Here is a 17,894-nt window from a genome sequence, read left to right on the forward strand (position 1 = left end):
TGTGCACCTTGCAATGCTTATGATGACCAATACAAATAATCTTTCATTTCATAGTTTATATTATATTCTTTATAGATAAAGACTATGACAGCGATGGATTAGGCATAGTGAGTTTATCAGGCCTGATAGGAGTTGCTGTTGTGACAGTGAACCCTTTATCAGTTGGCACTGAGGGGTTCATAAGGTCATAGATGCATTAACTAATAACGCTAGTTACAGGGAAAAAGCTTCAGCACCTGTCTCCTGCTGATTTACAAGGCTTGTAGAGAAGATATTAGAGTAAACCAATTGCCAGAGCTGGATTTTACAAGAAAAATGGGCCAACCAAAAAATGAAATGAAATAAAAATGAGCAGGGATACATCTGCTCCTTCAGCAGCAGAGAAGAAACTGTTTAAAAAAACCCCCACAGGTAAATTTCTTCTTTTAGCTAAGATTACTGAGGTCTTGTCTACACTTGAAATGCTGCACCACTACTGCTGTGCCACTGTAGCGCTTCAGTGTAGACACGACCTATGCTGATGGGAGAACCCCTCTCATTGGTGCAGGTAATCCCACCTCCCCGAGAGGCAGTAGCTAAATCGACAGAAGAATTCTTCCGTCAACATAGTGCTGTCTATACTGGGGGTTAGGTCGGATTACCTACACCTCTCGGGGTATGGGTTTTTCACGTATTTAAGTTGAAAATTTTCTAGCATAGAGTAGGCCTCACTTAAAGAGAAGTATAGAAATTTTATATGCTTATCTGGATTTTTGGGAACTGATTCAGATTCTCCTAAAAATATAATGTAAACATGATTTACACATAATTCTGGCTAGATTACGTTTTTAACTAACAGTGAAATTTTGGGATTTCAGAGGAGACATCAAAAGAGTGACAGCCATATATCGGGTGCAAAACCTATTTTGCTGTTGTAGGTCAAGATGACTAAGTTTGGGTAGCTATAATGCCAGGAGAATTTATTATACCAAGCCAGATGTTTCTACATGATTTGTTGGTTGAAGCAATATTACCCTTAGTAAACATGGCTGCTGTCTAAAATTGTGTTACTTATGAGTGTCCTCAGAAAATGACTGCCCCTTGTACTTTCTGATACATTTGCCTTTATTTTTTCACTGAAAAAAATCACAATCATCATAAGCCTGACAGTAACAACAAACAACAACAAAATCCACTCATGCACTGCATTCTCAGAGACATCAGAGAGAGAGAGAAGGATGCTTCCTAGACATGAAAGAAATACAATTAAATGGGAATTTATGAACCAGAGAAATTTCAGGAATGAAATGGGAAATCCTGTGGAGAGGAATCTCAATCTTCAATCACATACCAGACTCATACAATCTTTGAAAAATACCAGTGATAGAATAAGAAGAAATGTTAAGAGGATTTATACATTTTAGTTTACCAGTACTAATGTATATTAATACAAACACCCCATATGTAGAAGCAAATTCTGTCTTTTGTTGCGTAAGCAGAGTCAGGATGGGCTCCACCCTGACATCTGGTGGTGAGGTGTGGCAAGTTGTGGAAAAGAAGTTCAGGGGCTGATCTCATTTGCATAGGCACACCCACCCCGCCCTGAATGAGGCCATAATTGCCCAAATGGTCACTTTGGCTGTTGTGGGATCCCCAGTGTCTCTGTTATTGGGGCGGGAAGAATAAATTGTTATTACCCTGATTATGGGAACTGTGCTTGGAACTGTACTTGGCCTTTTGTTATGATGGAGGGACTCACCATCAACTGAGTAGCACTCGCTAGGCAAGGGACATGGGTTCCAAAACTCTGTGAATTGAGAGAGACTTGAGACAGGTATTAGTACCTGGTGGTGTGGGCCCCTTTGTGAGGGCCTGAAGCACCCATTGCACCTCTGTCTCTCTCCACTGTGGAATGTCAGAGCTAATTTTGGGTCTATTAAGAGTCTTGCTACAGGTACTGTGCTGCATTCACTTTGGCCTTATGGTGCACCAGCACTAAGGCTCCCACTACTATGAGCTGAAATCACTGCGCGCTGTGTCAAGTAGTAGGGAGCCGGAAGATCTAGAGTACAGCGGTGCTGTTCGTGGATAGGCTGGCGGAGTGTTCGTGAGACGGCGAGGTGAGCAGAGCTGTTTGTGAGACGGCGAGCTGGGAAGAGCGGAGCCGGTCGTGGTGCAGCAGAGCCGTTCGTGAGACAGCGTAGCAGAGCAGAGCCCTGTGGGGCAGTCAGCTTCAGGACATGTAAGGTGCCCCTTACCTCTTTCCCCCACACACAGGCACATTTTAGCCAGACTGGGGAGTAACACTCTGCAGATGAACTTTTGAACTCTGGGGCTGGACTTTTTTAGACTTTGGGTGATTTGTGGATTGCTGGACTTAAGAGACGTTTGGGTTCTGGGACTCAAGAACCCGAGGGAAAGGATGTGGCCCAATTTGCTGGGGTGGGTCTTTGCTCATGGTTTGGTTAATGAACACTAGTTGTGGTCTTTCCCCAATTTAATGCTGATGTTGTTTACCTCATGTTATTAAAGATTCTCTACTACACCAAGACTCTGTGCTTGCGAGAGGGGAAGTATTGCCTCTTTGAGGCGCCCAGGGGGTGTGTAAGATTTTCCCAGGTCACTGGGTGGGGGCTCGAGCCAGTTTTGCATTTGCTTTGATGAGAGGGAGCCCCTGTGTACTGAACCCGGCCCTTGCTGCTATCAACTTGGCCTGGCAGAAGGGTTACAGTTGCATGTCTCCCATTAATCCCAACAGGAAGCCCATATGCATATGTAACATCCTGCACCCCTGAGTGGGTCATCAGCATCTGGGACCAAACCTGGGACCTCTGAATCTAAAAGCAGAAGTCTCTATTATCTGAGCAAAAAAGACCCAACATTCTTAGCCATGGCTGTAACAGGATTAACTAGTATATGGGGTATATATTATAATATCTAAAGGCACAATTTGGCCTATTTTTCTTTATTTTATTTGGATACCACAGTAAGGTGACACTTCACCACCACTAACAGTATTAAGGAGAGTCAGTCATGGAGCTCAGCATAAGTAGGCAGTTTCTATTCTCAAACACCTTGAAAGTTTTGTTTATTGTTACTTTCGAGTTTCTATTCATGTGAGATCACACCCAGAATTTCATTTAGACTTTACATGACCTCACAAGTTCAAAGCAAACTTACCCAGTTGGAGAGAGGGGTTTCACTTCAAACTTGGTCAAGATTCATTGAAAAGATTTGCAAATCTCAGAATCTCATTCTACAAACCTGGCTCAATTCAGGTAAGGACACATGAAATCAGATTAGTTTCCTGTAACTTCAGGTTTCATAAGGAGAGATTCATGGCTCATCTGCAGCCAGTTTATTTGATTTAGGTTTATTTAGTTAAATGGGTAGGTGGGACAGTTTTCATTGTGGTTTTATTTCAAGTTATTAAATCATATTTAATTGACACAAGGATGACAAACGTGTGTGAGACATTTTGCTACTCACTTGATCACATTTTTTCCTCCCCATAAAAGGTTAGTTTCCTTGTGTAACAAATTCTTGAATGAGCGATCCTAATTCACCAACTGCACACAGCTATTTGGGTCAGCCTCCTAAATGCTATGTTTGAGATACATTGCTTAGGACTTGGCTCCACTTTTGAGTTACAGGGCAATAAAGGAGCCCCGGGCGCACTAGCTCACTACCCGTCCACACTGGCAAGGCACGTAGAGTGCTCTGACTCCACGGCTACAGTGCTGCTGGTATTCCACCTAGGCAATGTGTGCTGCACCCCCTCTGGAGCGCCACGGCGCCAGTGTGAACAAGGTGTTGCATTTCTGTGCTCTGATCAGCCTCCAGAAACGTCCCATAATCACCTTAAGTCAAGTGGCCACTCTTGTCATTGTTTTGGAATCGCTGCAGAAATGTGGATGGACCTTTGAAAGCTCCATTTCTGACAGCTGGCTGCTTATCTGCTCCGAGACAAAGCAACCATTAGTGTGGAATGCTGTGTGTGTGAGAGTGGGAGGTGGGTGGGAAGGAGGGTCTGCTGCTGTCTGAACTTACAAGAGAGAATGCTGACATGCTTTCAGGCCCCCAAAACCCACCCTCTCTCCCCCCACATACACACAACACACTCCCTGTCATACCTCACCCCAACCCACCCCCATTTGAAAAGCACGTTGCAGTCACTTGCATGCTGGGATAGCTGCCCACAATGCATCACTCCCAATGCCGCTGCAAGTGCCACAAATGTGGCCACGCCAGTGCGCTTGAAGCTGTCAGTGTGGACAGACTGCAGCGCTTTCCCTACTGAGCACTCCGAAGGCTGGTTTAACTCAAAGCACTCTACATTGCAAGTATAGCCATGCCCTTAGCTACTTCTCCCGTTCCCTCATACATTAGTAACTGGGGGCGGGGAGAAATGACTTAAATCTGACCAAATTCTCACACTGTATTTCCGTAAACTGGAGAAAACTAATACTTTTAGCAAGTTTCAGAGTAGCAGCTGTGTTAGTCTGGATCCGCCAAAAGAAAAGGAGGACTTGTGGCACCTTAGAGACTAACAAATTTATCTGAGCATAAGCTTTCATGAGCTACAGCTCACTTCATCGGATGCATTCATTTTCCACTGAATGTGTCCAATGAAGTGAGCTGTAGCTCACGAAAGCTTATGCTCAAATAAATTTGTTAGTCTCTAAGGTGCCACAAGTCCTCCTTTTCTTTTAGCAAGTGTTATCACTAAACCTTGGTAAAATTCCATAGTTCATAAGATATTGTCAAGCTCACCCCTAATCGTCACAGACTGGAGAAAATGGATGTACAGTATTTCTGTTTGGAAAAAATTGCTAGAATGCAGTTTCAAAAAACAAAATGTGGAATATTTATCCAGCTTTAGAGTCTATAAAAAATTAGATCTCAGTCCTGCAAGAGCATATGCATTCACTTAACTTTAAATATGTAAGTAGTTCCATTTACTTGAGTGGAACTAAGTTAAAGTTAAGCACGTGTATAAGTGTTTACGAGATTGGGACTTTGCTGTTTATAGAAGGGAGAGAGGAAAAAGATCCTAACCAAAATCTTGGATCTGAACACGCCCAAGAACTGTACGATTGGTTCTTGACTGCACTGGCTGCTGGTGAGAGAGATTTTAATGTGAAGAAAATAGAAGTAATGTAAACAGATGTTCAACTCCTGTCTTCTCCTTGTTTATTCTACTGGATCACAGAACACAACTCACAAGGCTGCCAAGGGATGCATCCGATGAAGTGAGCTGTAGCTCACGAAAGCTTATGCTCAAATAAATTGGTTAGTCTCTAAGGTGCCACAAGTACTTTTTAAGGGATATCTAGTTACCAATCAGCTACATCTATCAAATACCAGGAAAGTAAACTGAAAGAAGAGGTGCTGAAAAATCATGATGCAAATATATTTCAAGAAATGTTTGGTTGTATAACTTTTTAAAGACAGATAACAAAATAGTTATTCCTGGGAATTGTACAGTTTAGGGCTCCTGTAGTGATAGTTTCAGCAGTTTCCATCTAGGTATGTATTCTTATGCCTATCATATTTAGTGACTTTTTATTTCTGTAAAATTGTCAGTAAATAGTTTTCACTGCATAGCATTCTAAATTGGGTCTTTGGGGAGGTTAAGCAAAGGGCTTGTAGCAGCTTGTGTGGCTGAAGTCTTCTTTTACAAATAGTGACCCCAAAAGATAGCCACATACTATTGTGGGCACAAGGATCATGATACACTCTGGAGCTCTTTTCATTACCACTGTCCCTGACATAGTTACTTTTCAACCATAAAGTGCCTTCAATCGAGAGATTTCAAAGTGCTTTAGAAATGCTGGTGAATTAAAAGACACGACCCCCACTGAGATGTAGGAATTGATATGGCAAAAGGTGCTAATGGCTTGCACATTACAGTTCATTGATGCATATTGATGGATAAAACTCCATAGAGTTAAAGATGCCATATATATTTTGTAAATATACAAGTTACACTAAGAAAATATTTGACTCTATGTTACCATTTTCTACACCAAAACGGAAACTGCCAAGACACCCAAATCTGCTATCACTCAGTAAAGGTGCAATAATAGCATCACTGTTTTATACACTGGGATAATGAGACACAGAGATGATAAGTGACTTCCCAAGCTTACCAAAGAGATCAACGGCAGAAACAGGAAAATAACTCACATCTTGGGAGTCTCAGCTTGTCTACACTTATAGCTCTGCTGCAGCACTATCCACGCAGCTCTCCCGTCAATGTTAGGTACTCCACAATCTCGTAGCACTGTTTACACCAGAGGTTAGATCAGTATAACTACATCACTCAGGGGTGTAGATTTTTCCACACCCCTGAATGATGTTGTTATAGCCACATAAATTGGCAGTGTAGACCAAGCTTTAATTCTGAGCTCTGAACAAGTCCATCCATCCTCTCTGTTGTATCTTTCAAATAATTAAAAAGACTTTAGTCTCTAGTGGACTCATCAGTGGTCCATCTGGTAACTTTCACAGCACTAATTACCACGTTAAAAAAGAAAATGGCAGAGGATAGATTTTCCACATTAAAACTAATTGGCACCATCACTGAAGAGTCAACACTCCTAAAATGGTCAATTTTGCAAACAAATGCCAAAGGGCATATCTGCACATCTGTAAACTCAATTAATTGCCTTAGTTTGTGTAGAGGCCAGGCATACTTTTATGCATATTTTTATTTCTTCTCCTTTAAACTTTTCAATAGGGCTAGAGGGTCAAATACAAACATGTATTAAAAAACAAACAAAAAATCGAAAGCTACATATTGAAAAAAATAGTAACCATACTATATTGGCGCAAGCTCTGTACCACTACACTGGATGAACTTCACTGACATGTAAACCCAGCATAAAGGAGCAGAATTTGACCCATTAATTCTAACTAGTGTGTTTTCTGGATGAAAATTTTCAACTTAGTTGGAAGTGTTAAGCTGAAGCTAGCAGGGAGCTGAGCTTTACTGCAAACTGATCTTTCAAATCTTCTACAGTAAATTATTTCCCATTTGCGAACAAACCGTATTCAATGATATTTTTACTAGCAGTTTACACTAGTAACTATTTTTTCCTTCAAACTGCTGTTTCCAGATCGCACTTTTATACTTATTTGCATAATGAAAACAAATACTGCTGCCTATCTATTCCCCATTATAATCTACCACTACCCATAAATCTGTATGTCCTTTACTCTCAGTGAAATGATAGTGCAGTTATATTTCCTATTTTTAAAAAAAATGTATTGTACTACTACTGATGTGGAGAGGTAACATATTTTCTCACATGGTCTTATGCGGCTTCCTTTCCTAATATTTCTTCTCTCCTTTACCAGAGGCAAGCTGGATCTAGCACTTCCTGCTTAATGCTGAAGTCCAATCCTGCAACTCTTGCTCACATGAGAACTTCTCACTTTCAGGATTACTCTCATGAATAAAGGATGTAGAATTAGTCCCTTAATCTTCCTTTTGACATAATGAGATACATTTTAAAAACTTTGTAAATCAATTTATAGGTTAAATTTTCTTGTCAGTTATACTAGTGATGCCAATGAGATTGCACTGACACAAGTGAGAAGAATTTCATAGAATCATAGAATATCAGGGTTGGAAGGGACCTCGGGAGGTCATCTAGTCCAACCCCCTGCTCAAAGCAGGACCAATTCCCAACTAAATCATCCCAGCCAGGGCTTTGTCAAGCTTGACCTTAAAAACTTCTAGGGAAGGAGATTCCACCACCTCCCTTGGTAACTCATTCCAGTGCTTCACCACCCTCCTAGTGAAAAAGTTTTTCCTAATATCCAACCGAAACTTCCCCACTGCAACTTGAGACCATTACTCAGTGATGAGCTGCCAAAATCTTAACAACAGGTTCCCTCCTCACCCCACAAGGGGGATATTGCTCACCCCTGCCCCCTGGGACTCTTGCCCCATCCAACCCCCACACGTTCCTTGATGCCCCCCCCCAGGACCCCTGCCCCATCCACCCCCCTCCCCTGTCCCCTGACTGCCTCCAGAACTGGACAGTAGGGTCTCATGGGCCACTGTAGTGGGTGCCCACCCCACCCCTAAGAGCCAGAGGCACCTGCCGGGGGGGCAAGGTGGGGAGTCCTGGAGATGCTTACCTGGGGCAGCTCCCAGGAAGCATCTGGCAGGTCCCTCTGGCTCCTAGGGGTGGGGGAGCGTAGCTAGGTTGGGAGCAGGGGGAGCGGCTGCTCCCCCACTGATCACATCAAAAGTGGCGCCTTAGGCACTGACTCCCTGGGTGCTGCGGGGCTGGAGCCCCCGTGGGGAAAATTTGGTGGGTGCAGAGCCCCACTGGCAGCTCCCTGCCCCACCCCCAGCCCCAGCTCACCTCACCTCCACTCCGCCTCCTCCCCTGAATGTGCTGCCCCGCTCTGCTTCTCCACCCCCTCCCCAGGCTTCCCGCGAGTCAGCTGTTCAGCAGGAAGCCTGGGAGGGCTGAGAAGCAGATGGCGGCTTCCCACTCAGGCCAAGGGTGGCGGAGGTGAGCTGGGGTGGAGAGCGGTTCCCCTGCAGCCCCTCCACCCCCCGGGTTACCAGCTGCACTGCGGGCAGCCCTCTTCGCGCCCCCCTCCCCTGCCCCAGCTCACCTCTGCCTCCCTGGGCCTGAGCGGGAAACCGCGGCCTGCTTTTCAGCCTGCCCCAGCTTCCCGCGTGAACAGCTGGCTCGCGGGAAGCCTTGGGGGCAGAGAAGCAGGCGGCGGCTTCACACTCAGGCTGAGGTTGGCGGAGGTGAGCTGGGGTGAAGAGCGGTTCCCCTGCATGCCCCCCCACCCCCTGGGTTACCTGCTGCGGCGCGGGTAGCCCTCCTCGCACCCCCCCCCCGCCCCAGCTCACCTCCACCTCCCTGGGCCTGAGCGGGAAGCTGCAGCCTGCTTTTCAGCCTGCCCCACCTTCCCGCACGAACAGCTGATTCACGGGAAGCCTGGGGGGGGGCAGAGAAGCAGAGCGGAGCGGTGCATTCAGGGAAGGAGGTGGAGCGGAGGTGAGCTCAGGCCAGGGGTGGGGCGGGGAGCTGCCAGTGGGTGCTCTGCACCCACCAAATTTTCCCCTTGGGTGCTCCAGCCCTGGAGCACCCATGGAGTCAGCGCCTAAGGTGCCACTTTTGGCCGGTTACATTTAGAAGCCCGTTTGGAACCGGTTGTCCCTCACGGAACAACTGGTTCTAAAAGGGCTTCTAAATTTAACAACCGGTTCTAGCGAACTGGTGCGAACTGGCTCCAGCTCACCACTGCCATTACTCCTTGTTCTGTTATCTGCTACCACTCAGAACAGTCTAGATCCATCCTCTTTGGAACCCCCTTTCAGGTAGTTGAAAGCAACTATCAAATCCCCCCTCATTCTTCTCTTCTGCAGACTAAACAATCCCAGTTCCCTCAGCCTCTCCTCATAAGTTACATGCTCCAGTCCCTTCATCATTTTTGTTGCCCTCCGCTGGATGCTTTCCAATTTTTCCACATCCTTCTTGTAGTGTGGGGCCCAAAAGTGGACACAGTACTCCAGATGAGGCCTCACCAATGTCGAATAGAGGGGAACGGTCACGTCCCTCAATCTGCTGGCAGTGCCCCCACTTATACAGCCCAAAATGCCATTGACCTTCTTGGGAACAAGGGCACACTGTTGACTCGTATCCAGCTTCTCGTCCACTGTAACCCCTAGGTCCTTTTCTGCAGAACTGCTGCCGAGCCATTCGGTCCCTAGTCTGTAGTGGTGCATGGGATTCTTCCGTCCTAAGTGCAGGACTCTGCACTTGTCCTTGTTGAACCTCATCAGATTTCTTTTGGCCCAATCCTCTGATTTGTTTAGGTCCCTCTGTATCCTATCCCTACCCTTCAGCGTATCTACCACTCCTCCCAGTTTAGTGTCATCTGCAAACTTGCTGAGGGTGCAGTCCACGCCATCCTCCAGATCATTAATGAAGATATTGAACAAAACTGGCCCCAGGACCGACCCTTGGAGCACTCTGCTTGATACCGGCTGCCAACTAGACATGGAGCCATTGATCACTACCCGTTGAGCCCAATGATCTAGCCAGCTTTCTATCCACCTTATAGTCCATTCATCCAGCCCATACTCCACAGGACTCTGCCAGTCTAAATCTCGCTTGGAGGTAACAAACTGTGATCCCCAGTTCCCAAGTTCCCCAGAGATGTGTCTCTGCAGTCTCTAGACCCTCTCACTCGACACTGACAGACATTATTAAGCTTGCTGTCTGCAAAGAGACAGTGCACACCCCCGCCTGTTAGGTTCACTAAGGACTCACTCTTTACTTCAATGTAATGGCACTGAGATGGTTTATAGTAAACCTAAGAATAACTTTATTAATAAAAACCAGAGATTTGAATGATACCAAGGAAGGATAAAGGAGATAGAAAAGGGTTACAGACAAAACAAAAACAACATCCTTTCTAGTGCCTAAAATTTAATTCTAACAAGCTATGTCATTGACCAGCATCTTCACATCAAATTAACAAGCATCTCCAGCGCTTCCTGGTAGGAGGATCTGATGTTCCCAGAATCAGAGGGTGTTGTCCTCAAGAGCCAGGAAGACTTTCTGTCCCCTGGTGTGCTCACTACACTATTTCCTCCGCTGCTTGTTAGCGTGATTGCTTTGTTTACATGATATGTAAATATACTTTCATAGCCATCTGTTTGTAATCAAGCCGGTCACAGAGATAAAGCCACAGTCCTTTGTCTATGGCAGGCTTGACTTATGCACGGCTTCCCGAACACATTTTAGGAACATATTTTCAGCACACATACATAACTCTTTATACACACGCCGTACATAACATACAGTGCTATTCCTAACCAGCGTATCACTAATTTCATATGATACTTTACTAAATACAGTTTTATAATATGATAATATTGTATACAATCACTTGATTCAATTGCATATTTTGGGGTTCAGACCCCCTGTTTCTCCACTGGGGTGTCTGGAGCCTGATTGTCATAAAACCCTGATAGGACATTATCCAAATTCAGCCACTCCAGTGTTTTGTGTTAAGTGTTTTTGTAATTATTATTATTTGATTGTGTATTAACAAAGGGAACCATGTTTCACCTTTGGTTTAATCTTTTTTTCATTTGGAAGCGTCTCTCTGTTGATGAGAGAACTGAATGACAATTGATCCCAGTATTGTAGTTCAAGGGCAAGTCAGTTACTGCTAATATAACAAATCACCATAGTCTGACAATTGGGAGTCTCATCCCAGCCAAACAGTAAGACAGACACAGACTCAAATCATAATACAAATGGGCTGCTGAACATTTTTGTATCTGACAAACAAGGCAAAGAGAACAGAAGTAACAGTAGCTCAAAGTCAGGTCTCAAGAGCTCACATTTTACTATCTGCATTGAGCATGATCAACAGAATTAGGCATGTGAACACTCTTTGTATTGTCAGTGTTAGCTGGTTGCTGGAATAGGTAAAGTTATGTTAACCGGGAAATGATTAGTAACCTGGAAGTGATTAGTAACCATCCTCTTTTTTGAGACAGTTCTGGTAGGTTCACAGTTGGTTCCTTTAAAGCATCTATCTTAGGTACTTCACATGGACCCCATTGCCATAGTATCTGAGTGCCTGACAATTTTTAATATACCGATTGGAGCTGGGGAGGAACTGTATTTTCCCTCATGGGAAATTCCATGATTGGGCAGGTGTGGGTGGGAGGGGGGAGGAGAGTGTCATTCTAAAATGGAACAAAGCCAAAATATTTTTTAAAATTTCCTGTTAAACCAATTTCTGGAAGGAAAATGTTTCAGGTCAATCAAAATATTTTGTTTCAATAAAATCAAAATGTTTCATTCTGACTTTGAGTTTTTAAAAATGTTATATAATACAAACATTTAAACATTGAAACAAAATTTCATTTCGAAATGGAAAAATTGAAACGTTCCATTCTGAAAAATTTGAAATGAAACCTTATCAGCATGCACCATTCTGTTTCCCCATCCCATCCCTCTTGTGCAATTTTGTTAAAATGTCCATTAAATGTTTTGCTTTTGACTAATTTCCTGCTGTAAAAGCATTTCCCCAGAAAATTTCTGACCAGCACTAGAATTTATCCTCACAAAACCCCTCTGAATAGGGACATACCAGGTAGGGAACATAGGGACTAAGTGACTTGCCCAAAGTCACGGACAGAGGAAAGAATTGAACCTGGGTCTCCCAAGTCCTAATCTAAGCACCATAAAAACTGGATCATCTCTCCTCACTGCATTTGGTGGGCTGCATGGATTGTATCTTTCTGTTCAGTCTTTCCACGTAAGAGACCCATAAAAATATCTGGAGATTGAAAATACAATACTGCACTGGATAACAGTGCAATAATAATAAAAAAGACTGAATAAACATCAAACAAATGTAATTTTTAACCTACTGACTACTTCAGTATGAAATAGATGAGAATTTTTTAATTTAATTTATTTAACAACTGGCTAGATGCCATTTAACATGGGGTTGGGTGAATGTGTACTCATGGAACTGAATTGATACGACTATTTCCCCAGTTAAAGCAATAGTCATTCCTATTCTTTACCATTAAGCTAATCTGATTTTCCAGAAGTTACACTAATAAAGTGTTGCATCCGATGAAGTGAGCTGTAGCTCACGAAAGCTTATGCTCAGATAAATGTGTTAGTCTCTAAGGGGCCACAAGTCCTCCTGTTCTTTTTGCGGATACAGACTAAGACAGCTGCTGCTCTGAAACTAATAAAGTGTTGCAGCCCCGGTAATGGTTCTTAAGGCAGGTCTGCAGGATTGAATGCTGTACGCTTTGCTAGTAAAATTGAATCCTCGAGAATCCATGGATCAAATTCTGTCCAGTTATTAGCTGGCATCCCTACAGGGCCAGAGAACAGAACAAGACCTTAGAACATAACAGACCCACCAAGCAGAACTTTTTAATAGAGAAAAAACAATTTACCTGGATCTTCTATAGCTAAATTCTTCGTTAACCACTGAACAATGTCTGAACCTAGGAGAAAAAAAAATATTTTTAGTTTAGTAAGCTTGCCCTTTCTATATTCTTCAGTCATACCTCCCTGACACCATAAATGTACAGGTAACGTGTAAAAAGTAACTAATGTTGAGTTTCTCCAGAATCAACTGGACCATTTTATTTGTAGAGAACACCCCACAATTTCGACAAAAGAGACACATTATGCAAACTATTTTTTTTCCAAATCAGGAATACTGATGCACAATTTCATCGTGCAAGAAGCATGTTACTTATCTGACAGTAGTCTATATTTTAAAAAGAATAATTATTGTAAATTTTCAGGGACAAACAAGCAAACATTGTATTACATTCTTGTACTGACGTGCAAAAGCAAACAAACAAAACCCTTTATCAAACAAGACTTAAAAAGGGTTAATGCAGCACACATTGTAATTGCATATATACACACTCATATCTATGGAACAGCTCAAGTCTGTATTCTTTTTTTTAGCAATTTCTAAAATCTCTATTTAAAGATGTTACTGAAAACCTAACTCTTTGATTTAATATGTGCTAATAGCAGCTCCATCCAGGAACCTCTCATTTAATCTCTCCATGATTTCTGTAGGAGACCTCTTCTGGTCCTCTATCTTTAACCATCACTTTTATTCTGACACTCCCAACTCTCTCTCTCTCTTCCCCTCACAGACACATATATTGTTGGTCCTATCATGTCCCACCAGCAACTCAAATTCTGACCAACATCCCAGCAATATTTCAAGCTATCTTTAAAAATATATTTATTTCCTCCTGATCCATCTTCACCTATTTTTTCCCATATCTAGTTGTTTAAGATCCTGTCACCACTTCTTATTTTATGTTACCCAAGCCCACCTTTTTTCTCATTATCCCCACTTTGTAGCATAATTCTTCATCATTTCTTACCATACCAAGGGTAACCTTCACCTCTTCCGACTGGAGTTGCTCGAGTCCTCTTTCTTTCCCACCATTCCAATCTTTCTATTGCTTTGGTTGCTTCCTTTTCCAAATTTATGTTTCTGTCCATAAATGTACCCAACCTACATTTCTGCTTTCATATTTCCCTGCTCATATCCCCCTTTTTCATTCCCTCTCTTCTCATGCTCTTGGCTTTGCACCTTCATTCCTTCAGTGTGCTATGCTTGGTAGAGCCTTCTACACACAGCATTACCTGAACTATTCCCAGGCTTGTCTGTCACACTGTAAGCCACCCAGTGGGAATTGGCCCATTATAAACATATTTAACTGTTTACTTTAAACAAGAGACAGGGTGATTCTCTGGAAAACAAAAAGGTTACTGACAAACAAAAATATTTTAAAAAGCAAATATAAATTTTAAGAAGAAAATCTTTTAAAAGCAACAACACACTTATGTGCATTTCCTGTCTATTCCATGAAGATTGCTCATGTTACTGTTTCAATCAAGTGGAGATACCTAAGGTATAATGGGAAGACACATAATAAATGATTGCATCCTTATCAAACCATCTTGTAAAGGAGCTACCCACTTCACAGCAGAACTAACACCATTCTTTTTAAAATCTTGGGTTTTAAGGGCAGGAGGCAGATGTAAGACTCCAGATTTACACAAACATTAGATAAATTAAAGTAACATTGAGTGGGGAAAGGACAGTAAGCAAACAATAGCAGGAGTTAGTACAAGTTCCTTCTGCCATTACCCACATAATCTAGCTGAAGGTACAGGAATAAATCTGCTGAAAAAATCCTATGCCCCACCAACTCCACAAGAGCCACTCTCCCAAGCATTTATTAATGTTAATTGGTCGTAGACTACAGCAATTCTCAGCCCTTATCAAGATTTGGACCATTTCTTAAGGTCAAAATCCTCCCATGGACCTAGACATTGACGACTAGCATCCCAATACAGATTCCACACTTTCCTTTAAGCAACTACTGCAGAGTTTGATTACACCAGAAAGCAATATCAGGACAATATTAAACAGACAAGAGGAAATTAAATTCTCTTTCATGTGAGAGGTTCAGTCCTATGGTCACATATTCACATTGTCTGTCTATGCCGTTCATTTCCTCTCCCTGGAGAATTGACAATTACTATCAAACTTCCCTGCGGTTCCTCCTCTAGCATCCCCCCTTTACTTTGCATTTTACCTCACTATACCTATGTTTTCATCCCCTTTTGATGATGTGTGCACATTTGATCACTGTTGATTTACATCAAACATCCAAAAACATCTAGGAAACAACAGTTCTGCATGCTTTGACATATTTTTCTTTTTGATCGGTCGAAAAAGTCTCTGGAGCTATAAAGGCTCATCTACACTTGAAAAACGTCACCTGTTTTACTACATAGGGTCTACACTGGTAGGTAGTGCAAGTGCAGGTGGTTTTACCTCTATGCTATCAAGCCTTGCAGATCCAATAGAGCCAAGTAGGTTTTTAATTAAGATGAGGTCACACTCAATTATTAAAGGTCAATGCACTACTTATTCCTTAATTGAAATAAATAGCTGGTATTTTGACTTCGTTTTAGGAGATTCAAGATGACCCGTAAAGATTCTAAAGAGATCTTATTTCCATTTTTGTTTTGTTGTTCCTTTTCTGTACAAAGAACAGATAGGTTAATGGCTTTGGAGACATGTATGAGTAGCTGTGTGTTTTGTATTAACGACTAAGGGGATGTTTATAAGAAGCTATTTTATTTTTTCGAACAAGGAATTGGGAGAAGATAAATCACTGTCTGGCATTTCTGAAATTGGTTCTGTTTGGGATTCAAGGATCCAGATTTTCCTTTTGCTTCATTTGGTTTCAGACCAGACTTATTTTACTAAACTCAGTGTTGCACTGAATTTACATTAAGAGAGAATGAAGAATCAGGACTCACGATACTTAAAAGATGCAGATGTTTGATGTTGGCAAACTTCCCGAACTCTGAACATATGAATCATATTCCAAAATATCCAAATGCTGGGGGTCCCCTTTATCATTTTTAAGGACAAAAACCAGAAGAAAGTTATTTGGTACCAGTAATCCACAAGTACAGCGTAAAGGAAGAGAGACGGGGATGGGTACCATCCATCTCTTAAGGGGCTGAATCTCATTTGTAGCCAAGAAGTGATCAGATTAATTTTTAGAAAACACTGAATCTTTCAACTTTTTCAAGGTTCCATCTTGCTCTTAACTACCAATGAAATCTCCTGCAGAACTATTTCCCCCCAGACATATGGTCATGAAGAGCTGTACCTGCTACCAAGTTATCTTCTTTTTTTGAATAGCAGTATGATAAAGGAGCTTCTTTTATACTAGATACTTCTTTCTCCTAAGTAAATGGTGATGTTTAAAGAGCAACACTGCAGACTTGTGGGGTTTTTAGTATTTCAGCTTCAGTAAAAGGATCTCAGTGACTATCCTTCATCACTATGATTTATTATCACAATGCTGATGGGCTACATAAAGTGGGAAGTTCATGGTGGAGGTCTGCAGAAGAGATACTGATTACCAGTCTATTGCGTCTCTGTAGGCTCTATGCAGATATAATCCAAAAAGAATATTAGTTGAGTCAAACTAGAAGCATTAATGCCTCTTTGAAATTCAAAAAGGTTTGGTTCAAAGGAAGTTAAAGGTTTAGGATGATTATTCTATCTGAACTACCTTATGAAACAATTAAAATACAATTGCAAGGTGTTCTCTGTAGCACCTTAAACAAAGATTTCAAAGCACTTTACAAACATTAAACAAGCTTCTAAAGCCCTTGTGACATTGATATGATGAGCAAACCCATTCTACATATGGGTAAAGCGAGGGAGAGAGGTTAAAGGCCCTGTCCAAGGTCACATAGAAAGTGGGCGGTGGAACTAGAACGAGAACTTCCAGACTTCTGCTTTATTCACTACACAAGACATGGTCTCACACAATACATTATGGTGTGCAAAGCCATCATAACTTCATGGTGCTGTTTACATATTTGGTCAATATACTCTGGTTTGGGGTATATGGATATGATAGATTTAAACAGAGTTGTTCTAACTATAATTTCTCTTTCTTTTATATAAATAAGAATAGTATAAACAAACCAAAGGTATCTTCTTAGTGCTTTTATTGTAGATAATTATTATCATTAAGCTGCTTCTATTTTACCACATTTATTCACTAAGCTTAACATGTATTTTCCAAGCCTAGTTGGTAATAATTATGTATACTATGTAATCACATTTAATGTGCATATGCGCAGTACTAAATGATTACATAGGAATGCAGTCTTCTTAGAATGCATCATTTCCAAATTATACAGGTCCCACAATCATCCCTTTTGCAGAGCAAATATCTTTACTACTTAGTTAAACTGTGCATTTTGATTGCTATTAGACTTCAATGGCCAACTTCTTGCTCTCATTTATATTAGTGATTTACCTATCATTGAGAACAGAAGCTGGTCAGAAATATATATCAGGCAGATACTTCTACAGTTTAAAAATTGTTAGGCAGGCAGACAGACAGACATACAGATGTAGAGAGCATTTTAAATACACAGTGTGACTTAATTTATACCCATTGGACTGCAGTGAACTCAACAGGGTTGCAGACAAATAAATGAGGGAAGAATTTGATCCAAATTATTTGGCTACCATGAAGACCAAATTATTTAGACGAACATTTTTAAATCCCATTGACTTCTGTGAGGTAATTCTAAGCCCAGAGATGTCTTGCTACCAATTGGTTAGCAAAATAAATAGCAGTAGGTAAGGAATGACATAATAACTTAAGTACTTCCCTCTCATGGAAAAATTCAAGAGCAAGGGCAAAAGTAGTCAAACAATATGAGCTTTAGATTGTGGAGTTTCAAACTCCTGATCCCTTCAAACCTTCTCTTAGACTAGGCACTTCTTTTTTCACTGTTCAA

General features: G+C 41.8%; 1 protein-coding gene across 16 annotated transcripts in view; it reads right to left on the reverse strand.

Moving 5' to 3' along the window:
* Positions 1 to 17,894, reverse strand: part of RGS7 (regulator of G protein signaling 7) — a 428,859-nt gene that overhangs the window by 124,740 nt on the left and 286,225 nt on the right. For all 16 annotated transcript variants that reach the window (XR_012158163.1, XR_012158164.1, XM_073338225.1 and 13 more), the window contains exon 4: positions 12,962 to 13,012. Coding sequence is in view for 14 of the 16 variants with exons in the window: in XM_073338225.1 (XP_073194326.1) it covers positions 12,962 to 13,012 (51 nt within the window). In the remaining 2 variants the exon portion in view is untranslated. The remainder of the gene's footprint in view (positions 1 to 12,961; positions 13,013 to 17,894) is intronic.

The sequence above is a fragment of the Lepidochelys kempii genome, chromosome 3 (assembly GCF_965140265.1).
Source record: "Lepidochelys kempii isolate rLepKem1 chromosome 3, rLepKem1.hap2, whole genome shotgun sequence".
NCBI lineage: Eukaryota > Metazoa > Chordata > Testudines > Cheloniidae > Lepidochelys > Lepidochelys kempii.